A 17,133-nucleotide genomic window follows, 5' to 3' on the forward strand; every position below is an offset into this window, starting at 1 on the left:
AGGTCCTGCCTAGGCACCCTCCAACCAAGGGTCTGACAGAAGCTGGGAACACCTTTTCCTTCACGGTGGTGAAAGGGTGTGCCTCTTTGGGCTAAATCACAGAGTTCAGTCTGAATTCAGACAAAGTGAGGCTTGACACAGTAAAGATGAAGTTTTGACTTAACTGAAGCCTAAGGAAATATGATTTCACTTTAAATAAGTCTCTGTCTCTATGGCGTACACACAATCCCAATGTAAGTGATTTCATCTTTCATAGTTGAAGGTCAGCCATTTCAACACGGTACTTTTTCCACAGCGAGTCACAGTTTCTGCTCTCCTCGCAGGTCTGCACCATCAACATGTTAAATAAACCACAAAAGCAAGGCAGTTTGACGTTATTGGACGCTTTTATTTTAATGTGGCACCCAGCTTCATATCACATACATTTTCCAAAATTAGATGGGCATAGTATAGAACACTATACATTTTGCAGCTTACCATGGGGATAGTCTGCAGCTGTGAAAACAAATTACTTAAATCTGGCTAACCAATTTATAAATTAAAATTCAAATATTTAATAGCCTCGGGGTATTTTTTTTAGATTAACAATGACAATGCTTGCAATACAATTTTTGTATCAAAAAATCAGTAACAGAGTAAAACATAATGCATATGTTCATAGCACATTATCATGAAGATAGCTGAAAAAAGCTTCAAAATACATCATCTCTTCTCAAAGACACTGCATCACTTAGATTTATTTTTTTTCCTGAAAAAGTACTCTTTAGTCAATAAAATATGCAGCTTCATGAGCCCATGTATTTTCTTGTCAAGGACTGTGTATGCTGAAGGCTGAAGGTACTGGGAAATGGACATCCCTCATTCCCCAGCTAGCAACTTTTACAGGCTCTCTTCCTCCTGGTAATATAAACATTAACAGATCCATAAAGAAATGCAAAATCAAAAGGAAGACACGAGTGCACACTTACACCCACACTGAGGAAGATCCTTATCTACTCTGCCTAGTCCTGTTCTCCAGATAGAAATATTTAATTGTCCAGTTGAAGACTGGGAATGGGGCATGGGGCTCACGGCCAGCACATCCTCTCAGATACAAGGATGCCGAGCTCCACCTCCTGTTCCCATTTATTCTCTGTTGCTGGGCATGTTCTCTGCCCAGTACATACAGAAACCATGAACTGAGGACAGTGAGAGCTTATGCATGGGAATCTGCTCTCTCTCCTTGGTCAGGCTGGAAGCTGGGACAGGCAGACCCTAGCTACTGTTCTGGGTCAGGCATGTCAGGGGCTTAAAGCTGATCACTCACCTGCAGGTCAAGCAAAGTGCCTGTGAGGTCTCCCTTTTTGATTTTGATTTTAGGAGCATCTCCCATCCGAAGTTTGAGAAAGCAAAGGTTTCTGCAAGAAATTATGATTTTGCTACACCCACATTTTTCTAAAGGAAAAATAATTTTTGAGAAAATCTGTGATCCTGGATTTAGATGTGAACTTGGACCAGCCAAGGCCTGCTAACAGTAGCCATGAGCATGGCTGCACGGAGCAACTGCCAGAAGCACTGTCTATAGCTTCATGATGCCTTCTCCTCTCTTCAAAATGCTAATAGCTTCCCAAGACTAGACATACTTTTTCATTTTGCATGGGCTATCATAAATGCTTAACTGTTGAGACACACAGAAGAGTAACTTCTGCACCATATGTAAAACACACCAACATTTCTCCTTGAATATTTCACTTTACTCTCTATGTGAACTAGTGTATCACCATCATAGCTGACATTTTACCAAAAAGAATACAAATCAACTCACATTAAAGTCATTGAAGCTGAGCAGGGCATTTGACTGCAACTCTAAAAATGCAGAGATGGTTAAATATTTTATTTATTAAGTCCAGTGGTAAAGTAACAATCATGTAAGTATTTCATTGTTGGCTAAGCATGGATCATAATTTCCAGTGAATGAAAAAAACTTTCCATATTTTAGAAGGGAGACATTTGAAAAAGACACTATAAAGCAGACTCTTCCATAATTCCTTAGAACAGCATCTACTCCATGAATAACTCAAGTGAAATAAATGCAAGATTATTCCAAAGGAAGCTCCTATCAAACATGAAAAAGTCCTCCACTGCCTTAAAAATGCAGCATGCACACTTCTTTGTAATAATTGAAAAACTTTCCTTAAAATATCACCCATATAAGAAAAAACAAGTGTGCCATACGATTATTTTCTACCAAATAGTAACGGTTTATTAACCAAATGACAACATAAGAACTAAAAAGCAAAGAGAGAGAGCACTTAGCCTCATTAAATCTCCAGAATGACTCAATAATACTACGAACAAATTAAATAAATGATGATAAATCTGGAAAAATATCACTACGAGCAAGAGGGCAGTGGCTCTTTTGCAGTTTCCCAGAAATGTTTGCATTCCTCACATTTTGTCACTGACCAGGAATGACTGTCTGACCTCAGCTATGCAATAGTCACACAAGAGAAGTCTCAAATCCAGAGAAAACAGTTGCTGCCTGTTAACATAGGGATGTTTAGTTGAATCAAAACTAATGTATCACAAAAACACTTTCAGTAACAATTCTGCAAATGGCAATTTTCACCTTCAGACTTCTGGATTCATGTTCCACATCCACATTCTTTCCAGCAAAAGTAGACTGTTTCCTCATCAGTTTAAACATTCTCATTGATGCCCTTCTTATCTCCCAACAAAACTTTTGGCTGCTCTGGTGCCCTCTGATATGCCATGGCAGCCATTCCACGATACACCCTGAAGAGAGGCTACCCAGCTGCTTCAAACCTGCTTCTCCTTCCTCTCAGCCCCAGGGCCATCCTATAGCTACAGGGAGAAAGCGTCACACCAACGACAGTGACAAAATTTTTGCACTGTTTCTGCCAGGCAAACACATACACTTAAATTAGGTCAGTGAGCAACAGGATATGAAACATGTGCAGCTTCATGTTTAAGGTGGATAACAGGTAGGCGACATTCCCTTGCAAGTGAAGCACATCATACCCATGGTGGGAGCAGGGCTGATATTATTATGTCTGAACTCACGCAATCTAAGAGTATTGGCTGAAAAAATACAGCAATATTAGTTAGCCAGCTTCCATTGCAAGAACTGAGACCAAAGCCACTGACCAGTGCATCCATGGAAAAATCCCCACGGGATTCAGTTGGCCCTGGATCAAACGCAGGTTAAAAATTCATCTTTGCTTCTTCATTTAGAAAATAGATGGGCATTAGCAGCTTTATCCTATCAGTAGCATCTCCACTGATGTGCAAAGGAACCTTAACAAAAGCCTGCTGTAAAAGGCAATTATTTCCATCACACATTTTATAGCCTCATACATAGCACTTTGCTATCTTTCTTCTTTTGGAAATACAGTTCTTGTACACATCCTTAAAAATATCAGCAGCTATTAAGACAACAAAGCAGACTAATACAGATGCACATAGAATAGCTTCTATAAAAATGCCCTGAATGGATTTTTAACCTGTTGTTAGAAACACACTGTTGGTTTAAAAAAAAAAAAAAAGGAAGAAAAAAGCTATAAACCAGTGATCTCAAATACGCCAGAAGAATGCACAGACACTGGCAGTTGCAAGCAAGTGATCAAACACTGGTGATAAGAAACAACTGTAGTTCAAAAAAAGATATTTTTCCTAATTTCCAAAATAACTAAATTTTAGTATTTTTTACTGTTCTCTCATATGCCTTGAACTTCTAAAATACAAGTTCTCTAACATTAAAATACATCCATGATTGCATAATAAACAGTACTAAGAAAATAATTATTTGACATGTGACTGAGGATAAAGATTCTGTACATCTTGTGAGTTTTATTCCTATGGTATGTTAAACCCAGGGGTACTCTACCATGATACAATCCTACAAGAATCAGTGACATCCAGAAGCACACCTCAGCAGATGAGTTTTCAATTTAAGCAAGAATTCAGGAATGCTGTACCTCATAATGAGCAGGGCAGGAGGTGCTGCCAAAATGCATATAAATCAGGAATTCTTTACATAAATAAAATACTCTTAGGTTATTCATTTCAGTGATAAACTGCTTTTACACATTAGGCTGGGAAAAAAGAAGAAAGAAGGCAAAGCATCCCCCACTCAGAAATATCTGGCAGTCAGGTATTTGTTTTCTGTCTCTTCCTCACCTGCAAAGGCAAAAGCGTCTAGTGGGGTGAAGGGAGACCTGACAAGGCTGGTCCTCCCCACTGCCTTGGCAGAAACCCTGCTCAGCCACACCCAGGTCCTCTCCTTGCAAGGCTGTCGGGGCACGTGCTCTGCTCTTGCTGCAGCACAGCGGTGCGGGAAGTCACAAGACGGTGACAGGACGTAGCTGCTCCAGCTGTGTTTCCAAGGCAATTCGTTCCTTGTGAACCTCCTGCAGGAGGGAGAGATGCGTGTTCTAACTTTTGGGATGCTCAAATGTACCACCCTGCTCTGGCGAAGGGCAGCCAGGCAAACCACTGGCATTGACTCAAGGCTTGGGGCTCTGCTGTTTAAGTAACTGTCCTTGTGGTCTCAAAACACAGCACCAATTCCATATGACCCCCCTGCACAGCTTCTGCTGCCTCCTCCTTACAGGGGGGCAACACAGAGGTTTAACCACGTGCTTGGGTGACCACGGAGAGGAGCAGTCATCCACTGGCCAGTGGAACAGCTGGGACTGCAGCAAAGATAGCCTCAAATGGCCACTTTTACCAAAGAAAATCAGGCTATTTTGAAATAAGGTTTCCTTCAAAACTGCTTTTTGATAGTATTTTGTTCTACAGCCAGCCTCTTTCCTCTGGGAAATGAACACGACTTAGATTTTGCAATCTACCCCTGTGGTTGCTGCAGCAGGAAGATCATCAGTCTCAGTCAGAAACTAAGCATGAAGGCTTTGGGGACCAGTGATTTTCGGAAAGCTCTCCTTGTCTCAAGGGTGCCCCTGTATGGAGAGGCACCCAGCTCTCGCTGACCTCCCATCAAAGGGCTCCCTGCCAGTGTGGGAGCTGGGCTGAACTATGCCTCCTCCAGGCTTTGGTTCCCCATTTGGGCAGGCTCAGAGCCCCAGCAGGGGAGTGCACTTGAATCTTCCCCATCCTCAGTGTAAGATGTGCCTGAGGAGTACCCATCAAGTCTTCTGGTCTCCATAAAAACAGCAGAGCCCTGCTTTATCAGAAAGTTTCCAGGCAGCAACACAGCTTAAAGGACAAGCTCTTGTGTGAACTTAGGCAAACCTCTATGTCTTTTCCTGCTGTAAAACACAGGTTATAGCACTGGTCGGCTGAAGATGGGAGCAGGTAAGACCTGAGTCAAGGAATGATGGCAATGTGCTGTCATTAAAAGCTTTCATCTCTATGCTTATTTCAATTACTGTTCTATATTTTGCTCTGATTTCAGTGCAGAGCATCCACCCTCAATCTCTCTTGGGAGATCCTTGAAAAGCAGTTAAGAAATTACGTTATGCAAAGTTGAACATGCAATCAAACTTCCCCCCTGACCGAAAAAAAAAAAGTGCATCTGCAGGTTCACCACCCTTTCCAGACAAGCGTGTTCATAACATGCAAGGAAGAAAAAGCTGTAGGAGATAAAAACCTGAAGTCTGTGCTACATTTGGACTAAGACAATGGAAAAATGAAGAACTGATATTTATAAGAAAACAGCCCCTTGGGAACACATTAAAGGACAAGTCAGCAGACATTAAAAATCAGTGTTAGATGCTCACATAAAACACGGTCCATGTATCTCAAATGCCTGACTCCAGGAGACAATTATGTAGCACAACTGATCAGAAGACAAGAAAGCTTGGTTTGAGTTGGTCTTCTGCAGCAGGTGACACCATCACATCAAACTTTTCAGAAAGATGAAGTTCATTCTTTAGACTCATGCTGCCAGTGGAGCTGTAGGCTCATAGGTTGTAATTTTTCACAGGAAGTACCATCCTACCCACATATACAATACAGTTATTCCCTTCTTGAAAGCAGGAAGGAATGAAATAGGTCTCATCTGAGAGGATGAACAAGATTCTCTGCTGGAGGTGACACATAACTGATTACAAGGAGTTTTGTCACTGATTTGCAATGCATTCCTTACCTTCAGCTGCTGCTGGAGCTCACTGTTCAACCTGGCGAGCACAGCATTGGCTTCTTTGTTCTTTCGTATGGCAGTCTGAATAGCCCTTTTCTGCTTGGAAGACTGTCTGTCAGACAGATACAAAACATTTCAATTAAGAACCTCAACAGTGGCTGATGCCAGAAGACCAGCCATCCATTTTGCATGACTGTACTTGATACACACTGGACTATGCTTCAAAGACAAGGTACAAACTACAGATTCAAGAGAAGAAAAAGGTAACACTTGAAATTAGATGCCTGAATCAGGTAGAGTTTTTGAAAGTAAAACAGTCACGACCTGTTAACCTGAATGACAGAAACATTTTAGGCTGTCTCAATTATTTCAAAATCACTTCATTCTCATTGAGCTTAAGAATAATCCCTGCATAGCTGTGGTTATTGTAGCATCTTTGCACTAGCTGTTTTCAGACGCTTGTAGAGTTTAGAGAGTCAGAAGTGGCTACTGCAAAATATAAAAATCATTCTAAACAGAAATAAAGGACATAGGCATGAAAATGCTGTCTCAGATTTTTGGAGCACTGCTGATTCTGATGGTTTTTTACTTCAAAAATTAATCTTTCTTTCATTCAAAGCAGTCATTTCCACCCAAACCGCCTGATATTACAAACAGGAACAGAGGAATGGCTTATGGACTTTCCTCATCTGTTTTGCTGCTCATTATTATTACTTCATAGCCTGTGGTAACTGATCTGGAGGAAATGACAGCTAGGCAGACAGGTACAAAAAGAGACAGTTCTGTATGTAAGGACCATCCTATTCCAAGAAATGGAGATAACAACAGGAAAAGGAAAGAAAATACAGAATATACTGGCTCCGATATCCAATCCCTCATCCAAAAAGATTATTTTAAAGTTTTACATGAGCCTAAAAGAGCTCTTTAATGCCAAATTTGATCTAAACCAGATGCCCTATTTAAATACAGTCCACAGTGGCACACAGTCCCCATTAGCTCTTCTGTCTTAACAGAGCTGATGGCACTGATCTTTGCAACAGAATCTTTTTCACAGCACAGCAACAGGACTTTATGCTGTTATCTTCCAGTGAACTGTCAGTTTTCTGCTTCACTATTTTGGTTCAAACTACTCTCCATAGACTATAAAGTAATAGATGATGCAAAAAAAATAAAAGCAGGGCAATATATGTCTGTGGCCATTTAAACATTTTAGGAAAGATACAGACAAGACGGGATTGAGATGTTAACAAATGCTGTTATCTCTGAACCACTATGGAATATGCACTCCCAAAACACAAAATAGCACTTTAAGAGCATCCTATGAGTCTTATTACTTATTCTAATCTCCAATTATGCAGCACAGATTCAGTCTACTGATAAACAGTTTGCCAAGAAACGCTCAATTGCTTTGGGCAGCTTGGTTTTGTTTCAAGCTGAATCAGATGTCTTTGCAAGGCTCTGGGTGACAGTGGGGTATAATGTTTGCACAGTCTTTCAGTTGAGGGAGATGCACAGATCCAATAGGGCTTCAAGTGCCTTTGTTTACCATTTGTACAGCCCCTTCTCCACTGCTATTAAATACACATACAAGTCTTTGCTGCTGACAGCTTTGACAGCTGTATTTATGAGAGCAAACAACACATGTTGGGTTTGGCCATTACTCGATTATTACAAGTGGCTCAACTCACACCACTGGCAAGCTCATTTCCAATATGCCTTGCAATAAAAAAATATCACAAGGATATAACCAACATCAAGCATTTCATGACTCAGTTTCCCGGGCATTTATTTGGTCATATCTGTCCAAATGAACGACCAAAATTCCAGAAGATGTGCATAAGGCAAAAACATACACCCTCACATATAAAAGTTGTGTTAGAGATGCTGGCTGAACAGCTAGGCTTGCTCTTCAGACATGTCTACCAGGTACAGAAGTAAGACACTTTTGAAGAGGTTATCTATCAATCAAATACCAACAGTCACTACAGGCTTAGTCTGCATTTGAGAAGACCAATGTACATTTCAGAGACCTGTATCAAGTGAAGCACTCTCAAGAACGTAACTATTAAGCACAGAATTATGCAAAGAGGAAACCCTGCCACATCAGATCTCATGGTGCAGTTTGGCATGCTAAGTACAGGTTTTTACTTTTGAACTGGGAGATGAGCCTTGGTTGCTGGCTGGGAAGAAGTCACATTTATAGTGGGAGAAAGCTCAGGGGTCTCCAGCCCTTGTGCCTCTGTCCGGAGCTTCCTGCGGGCAGGTTTGGAGGGTGGTTGAGCAAGAACAACCTCCTGAAAGGAAGAAGCACAGCAACATTAAGTCAGGCCATATGTGTCCCATCATTAGGCTGGAGAATATTTGTGACACATAAATTGCTGACAGCTGGACAAAGATTTCATAATTTAAAGAGGTACAGAGCTTAATTCAAATCTGGTAATAGCTTCTCACTTTTCTGACTTTGAAAAAGGAACAATAACTCTCGTAGTTCCTTAATGAATTAAATGATTATACTAGTGTTTTGTCTTCATCTGGATTGTATTGTGTAGCTCTGTGTGCAATGGGCGAAGGTGGAGGGAGGGGTATAAATACATATACTGGCCCCCAGTTGACCCAAAAGCATTAAAACCAAAGCAAGATTTAATTTTGATTATGCTCAGTTGGTAAGAATCAATAATGAATCAATCAATTGTATCCCATCTCACTGCCTCACACATCTGGCGTGGAGTTTCTCCCTTCTCCCCTCCTCTCTTACATGAAGCAACACTGAAGATAGTTTAGAAATACAAATATATAAAATTATCCATGCAAAATTAACATGTTGGAAGTATAGAAGGCGAGTTATTTCTCTTGATAAATTACATCAAATAAATAGTGTGGGTTTTCTAGGTCAGAGTCTTGGATTTTCATGACTTCAGTGGTAAGAAGAGTTTTAATTATTTTAAATTAAGACATCATTTCTTTAGCAATGAGAACAGTTTTAATGCCTTATAGCTTTTTTAAAACTGAAATATAAATATATCATTTTCAGTGTATTTTATTATTGGATTTGTTTTACAAGGGATATAACTATTACTGCCTCATTTCATGAATGAGAAAGCTAAGACTCAAAAGTTGAAGGGACTTCAGAAAGTTTTTTTTAGCACCACAGACAAAACCAGAGACCAAATTTTCTTATTGAACAGTTTACTGGGCTAGAGTACATGCATTACTAAGTTTTGACCAAATGTTAGTAAAATAAGAAAAAAATAAATGGGGAAATATTTAATGACACAGCAATTATGAGAAAAAAAACAACACTGTAATAAGCAGCCTGACACAAGAAGAGACCATTATGAGTGATACAAAATGAAACCAGCATAAGACCATCAATCATTAGTATTAGAGGGATTGCAATTATTAAAGGAATTTGAATTATAAGAAAAAAAGGGTTTCAACATTAAAAAACAGTTCTGTCATTACTGGAAAAAAAATCTAAAAATATTATGAGATGTTCTGATCAGGACATCAGCACATCATGACTGCACAGGTCTCTGGTAATACCATGCTCTGAAATCCTGCGCACATGCACAGGTCCCTACATACACCACATGTGGCAAGTGAGGAACTTGTGTATGCCTTCTACAAGTATAAACTGGTGGGATGCTAGACACACAATCCCAGTCTACCTTAAACTGCCCAAACCCTACCAAATCCACAGGATAAATCCCTCTGCCATTTCAAACACAATACTGTAAGCAATAATCCAATACGTAAAAGCAGATCCCTCTGCACGGGTTCTTTGGCTGCCTGTTGCTGCACAAGGCTTTGGAAGGTGGGTCAGCACCACAACAACAACCTGCCTCCCACGCCCCACAGCCTGGGGCTTCACTGCATTTTAGAGATCCAGGTGGGATAAGGGTGAGCATGAAGTAGGTGGATTACCAGGACTTCATTTCCCCAGCAGGGCTACAAAGCAGAGCAAGGAAGAAGCTGGGACAGGCTAGAAGTAGCATGTGATGAACACAAGAACAAGGACACTGCCTGGAAAGCCCTATCACATACAGAAAATGATGACACTGGACATTTGTCTGTGCCTCCCGTTAGAGTAAGAAGGGTGATGGTGCTCCCTGGGCAAGGTACACACTACACACAGCACCTGCAAACAGTTCTTGGCTGGGCTAAGCAAAGGTCTTGCAGGTGCTCTCTGGCTGTAGGAGGGGCCAGAGGGGCGAGAATCTGCATTTGCCCCCTATCAAAACCTGTTCTGTCTGGAGCTGGTGGAAGGAGGTGGTGGGAGTATGACCAGGAGAGGGGAAATGCTCACAGCCACTGCTAAGGCCAGTCCATCCCTAAGCAAGGCCCTTTGAAGAGTGCCATTGCAATTTCAGTGCTTACTTTATACAATGATATGCTCATACAAAAACATATTAGAAACTGCACATCTTGAGCAAATCTCTCCCAGTCTATGTACATTTAGTGGCAGATCCTGACCTCTAGCAAACAGGTGTGTTTACATCAAAATTAAATCCTCAATAACTGAAACCAAGAAGTGCAAGAACTACAGCAAGACAAGGGTCGAGTACAATCAAACTCTTTTTTTGTCTTCCCTAAGGCTCCACAAGGCTCCCTAAGGCTCTCCTATTGATTTTGAAATAAATGGCAAGCTGCCTCTCTCAAAGCACGTGCATCAATGTGTATGTACTAAGAGCTTCTTAATGATTTATCCAAGTTGATGTCACACACGATCCCAGTTCTCTCCAGCGTCTTGACCTCCACAGAAGGTAAACATGTGAAAACATAACCCTAACCCTCTGTTTAATTGCTTTAAAACTTAAAACAACCACATCTGTTGATGAAGGCAAATCACTCCATAATGGTACAATGTGTGCAGGTCTCACCTTTTTTGCTGAACTGTTTTCTTCTGCCTGCGATGGGGGTCTATTCATCTGAGGATGTAAATCAACCTCAGATGGTTGCTCTGTCTGCAACAACAAATCAGTCAGTGCTACACCCAGTCACATACAATAAAGTCAATGAAAGGAAATGTTACACACAAAAGAAAAGTTACTTTAACAATTCAACAGTAGGGAAAATGGAGATCTCGGGTGACAGCTGAATGGATGACATATGTCTTTTGCAGATTTTTAATGAAACCATTTTCTTGCATTTTACTGTGCTTGGAAAACAGAAGAAAACTTTGTGAAGCATTAGGAACTGATGAATGTAAACAATCTAATACTCACAATTTCTTCTAGAGTTACCCATATGGCCTAGATACTTAGAGAAAAACTAAGGAGGGTGGATAAAAGCTAGAAAGATCTTGGATGCACCCTGTCACCTTATTATCACCTGAAATCAATGAAAATTCACTGGAGTAAACCTCTGTCTTTGAAGTTTGCAAGGCTGAAGTGAGAAAGCATGAATCATACCAAAAATTCCAGCAAAGTTACTGAAAACACGAGTCATAAAAGCAGACAAATAAATCTTCCCTCCTCCCTTCTCACGTTTCAAACAGAAACTGGGATGAACACTCACCACCCAGGTCTACACATCTGCAAAACAAAACACCCTCCCGCCAACATATCTGACTGAGCAGCAAATTAAAACAGAAGGTTAATCCCTTGCTTTGCCTTTTGTGAAACCTCTCTGCATCTTTTGACAGGGCACAGCATAGGGAAGGGTGGCAGGATTTGGAGCTGCCTGTCCCTGGGCACACGGCAGCAAACACGGTATAAACACAGTGCAGCTGTTTTCTCTCCAGAAAGTACGGACGTGCTCTCCAAGATGGGGAAGGCAGGTAGAAGCAGAAGGCTGAGGGCACTTGGCACCAGCAGACAGCCTCTTCTCTTTCCCAGCTTCTGCCAAGTTGGAGGCACATTGGCAAGAGCCCCCAGGGAGAAGGGGCAACCTGCCATTCTGCTTCCTCCACAAGAAAGGCTCATTTCTATACAAGTGAAAAACCAAGCCTGAGGCAAACCTCAAACTTTCAAGGGACCAGAATTTTAGCCATAATAACTTGTTGCGCACTGAAGAACCTAACTCACTGTTGCCAAGAGGTTTCTGCATAGGCCCGCCAAGCTCTGTAGCAGTCACAAGTTTACCAGTGCTTAACTCTAAGTTAAACAAAAATGACAGAAAGCACAGATTTTGGTATATTTAAAAAGGAGGAATTTTTTCATACGACTTTCATTTTTTCCATAACAGACAGAATAAGAGCTGTACAGGAAGGTACAGGGAAAATGTGGTTCTGTCAGGTTACTGCTGTTCTCCAACCATATGGTGTCAAACACGTGCACAGAGGAGGGAAATCTGGAATTTATTTTTTTAAAACACATGTGAAATCCCCCAGGGGAGAGGGAAAAGGTATTTTGACTGACAAGATCTCTCTCCCACATTCTTTTAAGTGTGGTACATCTGTAGTGTTACTTGATGGTTAAAAAAACCCAAAACCCCTCACACTGTAATATTCCAGTATCTGAATAATAATTTGATTTTTAAAAATTTTAATAACTACTGAATACTAACATTTGAATTCTGAAAAGCTGTTTATGTATTGAAGAGCTTCCTCTCTAACTGTAGATTTCTGGTCCAATGAGAGTGAAATGGTAAAAAACCAATCTTTTTTTCTGTCTATAAAAATAGTCCTTTGAATGCAACAGAGCATTTTTTATATCAGCAAAGCTGAGTAGCCCATAACCTCTCTGATTTCTACAACCACTTTTTCTGTGTTTGAAAGAAATGAAGGTTCTAAGCACTGGTAACAGCAGCCTGGCAAAGTCTGCAAGGCTTTCGTGAATGCTTCGGGGATAGAAAAGCTCAAATAACAAACAGAACCACATCGTAAATTTGGTCCACATCACTTTGACAAATTTTTCATTCACTTAAGGACAGCAAGAGTAAACCCAGCCTTTCAGAGAGCCATGTAATATGCATACTATAAATTCCTCATGGTATAGCTTTGCTGCACAATCCACAACAGTGACAAGGTACATGAGAGACAGCTCTTAATGACCCTTCTTGGACAGGAAGTCCTAGAACCCTCCCTAACCTGGCCAGGCTGGAAGTTTCTGGTGCACACACTCTTGTTGGAGCATACAGTAAAACTTGCATCAAAAGCATGAATATTCTGACTTATTTCACATAATGAATTAAAAAAAATAAATGAGACCAACCCCATGTTATTTATGCATAGATAAAAAAAAATGCAGCTTTTGAAGAACCAGTGTGTTCAAACGTTGTAGGAGTAATTGAATAGACCAGTACTCTACAATGTCAGTTGCAAACAAGCGGAAAAAGTCATGGTAAGATAAAGGGCCTGGAGGGGAAGAAAAAATACCAAAAAACAAACCTCAAACTTTAGCAAAAACACCCTTTCTTCTTCTTCTTCCTCTCTTCCCTTTTTTTTTTTTATTTCTTTTTATTTATTTTTTTTAATGGTGTCATTGCAGAAGAACACTGCTTTAAACTAAAGAGAACTGAAAAAAAGAAAAAACGGGTAAACTTTGCACCCTGGTAAAAGCAAATATAAATTGCAGGGATGATGCCGAAATTTCCAACAGTTTGGTATCGCCGTTCCTAGTGATGCAAGACACATTTTTTGTGAGCTGAGGGCTGTGATGTGGCTGTGGCAGCTGTGCTGCAGGGCTGCGGTACCCGCTGCCTGAGGCTGGGTCACTGGTCTGGCCACTTCTCCCTGCTGCCAGGATGGAGGATGGCAAAGTTCAGCAGCCAGGGGAGCAGGGACTGGTAAAAATAAAGAAATATCTGACCAAAAAAAAAAAAAAATAAAGGGGGAAAACCCCCAAAGAGACAACTAGTTCTGGTGATGCAGCTCATGCATAATGAACGAAACCGAGCGACTGACATGTCCCTAAAGTGCCACCTAGTGGCAGGTGGGACAGGCCATTTCTGAATACTTTGCTCGGAGGAAAGTACCAAAAAAAAAAGGTGTTTGCATCACTAGGAGCCTGCAGATTGAGCCTGCCCCACGGGTACGCTGCCACTGGGCATGCTGAGCCTCGGCTCTTCCCAAAGTCACCTTTCCCTCTCACGCAGAAACCAGCTCTATACATGAATTATCTGCTGTCAGAGTTACAAGCTCTCCTCTAGAAAGACCTCCACTCCTCAGGGCAATGACTCTGACACAAGAGCCCAAGCGTAAAAACAGATCTGTGTGCTGCTGCAGGGGATTTTGTTCAGGGACAGACAGCATTTAACCCAGGCAAAAAAATTTTAATTCCGGTAAAAATTTTTTGTTAACTGTATCATGCATCAATGCAAAGAAGGTTTGCTGATGCAGCTAACACAACAAAGTCTTCTCTGAGAAGCTTTACAAATACATCTGCAAGCTGATGTCTCCCCACATTGTCCCGACACAGATTCTAAAGGAAAAATAACTCCTGTTTTTTCTTTTGGCAGAGGGATTCCTTGCAGATTTCCTTCCCTTCACTGATTTGGATATGGGGTGAAAGCCAGTAGTAGTAGCCTTCTAGTATGGGCAGAGTGAGCCTGGCTCAACAGTACTCTGGTCCAAGCTCCTGCAGTGGAATACAAGGAAAAGGTGATCCACCAGGAGCAGCTGAGGTGGGTTCTCTTTAGTTCTTCATCGTTTTAATACCATGTTTAGTATAGTCTCTGGGCAACTAATCTCATTCAGAAACACAGCCATAAACTACCTCCTTCCACCACAGAAATGTCTTAGAATTTTCCCACATATTGGAAACTTAGCACATTTATATTTAAATACTTCACCATTGGTACATAAAACTGAAAGATTATACATTATACAATACGGTCTTTCAAAGGAAATTTCAGTTATAGTAGTGGAGAAGTGCTTCAATGGAGATGTCTCACTCACGTCCACAGAACAGAATAAGCTATTGACACTCTAAGTGCTGCTGTGCTGGTTGGTATGGCTGGGAACACACCCAGGGTTACAGTAGATGAGCAAAGAATATCCTGCTCATCTGCACTACCAGCAGTGCAAACAGAGGTTGCAGACCAGGCCTAAGAGTATCTTGATTTTGGGAAGCAGAGTTAAGCGACCATAGAAAAGAGCAAGACAGTGCCCTATTCCAAACCACCTGCAGAGATTCTCTTTGCAGAGACCAGTGTGTTATTAACAGTAACATTAACAGTATCTACTTTTTCCTCAGCACAGTTTTGAATTTTCTGGGAAGAGCCATAGCCTTCCCATTCTTCCAGGCAAAAGGTAAAACTGGTCAATGAATTTTCTGTGCAACAGCCACAGCCAGAGCCCAACCTGTGGCCTACGGCCAACACTGAGCATTAGGACAGATAATTCCTCATCATTAAGGACAGCATTAGGAATTGCAAATGCTCATTATTTCATCACATGAGCCTTGACCAGACATTCATAATCTCCTCACTGCTCCATGTGATGATACTTAACAGCACCTTTCTAAAAGAATATGTAACACTCACTTAAGCGCTAAGTGTTTGAAAGCCTTAGATAAAAGATTTTCGTAACTGTAAAAAAACACAGCATCTTAACAACTGGGTCTTTGCTTACATTTCCAGTTCTGTTGTTTTGCAATGCTGGATTATAGGTAGATTTCACACTCTCATTTCAAGATAATCCATAACTGATCTTCCAGAACAGAAGGTCTACGTGGACCTTTCATATTTCTGTTACCTGAGACGCTTTTTGTAAGAGGTGAAATATATATTCAGTCTTTCCCACAATTCAATTTTGCCCACACTTGTGCTCCAGGTTAACTTTACATATGGAAATAGTCCCATTGTAGTCAATGGCACTACTCACAGAAATGAAATTATCTCTGTGCATTCACTGAAGTAGCCTATAATCATTACCTACACAGTGCCACTGCTTAGCTTTGTAAAAAAAGTATTGAGAATAGCTTATCTGTAAAAAAAAGTAGGATACTACATATACTTAACACTCTGTATGTGCCCATTGCAATCTTCTATCATCTCTACATAAGTTCATTTAATAGGTATTTTGCTCCTTTCTAAACATTCATATTTTTGTGCTTAAAGCCAATTTCTGAGAAGTCAAGACATCTCAATTCCAGTTTCTGTGAGTCTTCTGCATCCCACACTGAATCATCAATTCTTTTTATTGCTTGTTACAAAAACTGAAAATGGTAAGACAGGAAAAAACCCACAGGGATGCAAATGCAACAAGCTGCCAGGGTCTTAGTGTGCTGACTGCTTTCTCAGCACTGTGCAGCCCTGAAGTTTTGATAAGCTTTTTCTTTCCCTGAGCTATCTGAGAGCTGGTGATAAGGTTGAGGAGAAAGGCAGTAAATACAAACAAATTGCTGCAATGTTCAGCTCATTTGCAAGGAAAGAATAGGACCCAGATGGAAGCATTAACAATCTGTTTTAATGCTTCAACTTCCACAAAACCAGATTAACGTAAGCTAGAAAGGGTTACGTGAATTCCACTACAGATACAGACATTGAGTTCTTAGCTTCTTTTTATTGTTGTTTTTATGACAAATGTGAAGCCAAGTTAAAAAATTATTACAACATATTTTAATTAAGATACTCTCCCAAAAACCTCTTTAGAAAGGATTTTATAGCATCCATCAACTACTCCTCAAATTCAATTTTAACTGTGCTACTTTTCCACCACTTCTTAAATCATAATTTATTTTGTCTGGCCATCTTAGATTTAATATATAATTTTCATGAGAGGAAGATAATCCACTTATATTAAAGTGGCAGATGGCAAAATCTTTCATGTTATGGAACACTTTCAGTTTCATTACTGTTACAGCCTTCTTCAGTACTTATTGCACTGCTTATACAAGGTATGTTATTCTGCAGCCAAAACCATGGAGATGATCAAAAAACCCACCCTCTTCTAGCACAGTGATTGTAAATGCAAGCTAACAAGTATCCTTTGGTTTAATATAAAATGGTTGTTTGGGAGAATACCATTAGATATACAAACAGCAGGATGCTAAAAGCAAAATCTTACTTTTTTGGGGGGTAATTTATTTATATAACAAAAATGTTTCTTCCTGTAAAACTCCAGGTGTCCTGCCAGCACTTGAAATTCC

At 40.5% G+C, this 17,133-nt stretch overlaps 1 protein-coding gene across 3 annotated transcripts in view; it reads right to left on the reverse strand.

Moving 5' to 3' along the window:
* Positions 1–367: 367 nt before the first annotated feature.
* The window catches only part of REPS2 (RALBP1 associated Eps domain containing 2), a 95,522-nt gene continuing 78,756 nt past the window's right edge, over positions 368–17,133 (reverse strand). For 2 of the 3 annotated variants that reach the window (XM_027738267.2, XM_039378115.1), the window contains exons 15-17: positions 10,981–11,064; positions 8,249–8,394; positions 4,423–6,212 (exon numbers count right to left, since the gene is read on the reverse strand). In XM_027738267.2, the coding sequence (XP_027594068.2) occupies positions 5,939–6,212; positions 8,249–8,394; positions 10,981–11,064 (504 nt within the window). In that variant the 3' untranslated portion in view covers positions 4,423–5,938. The other variant, XM_027738266.2, reaches the window with a different exon arrangement.

This window comes from Pipra filicauda, unplaced genomic scaffold (assembly GCF_003945595.2).
Source record: "Pipra filicauda isolate LSUMZ 115617 unplaced genomic scaffold, ASM394559v2 scaffold12_size5214236_pilon, whole genome shotgun sequence".
NCBI lineage: Eukaryota > Metazoa > Chordata > Aves > Passeriformes > Pipridae > Pipra > Pipra filicauda.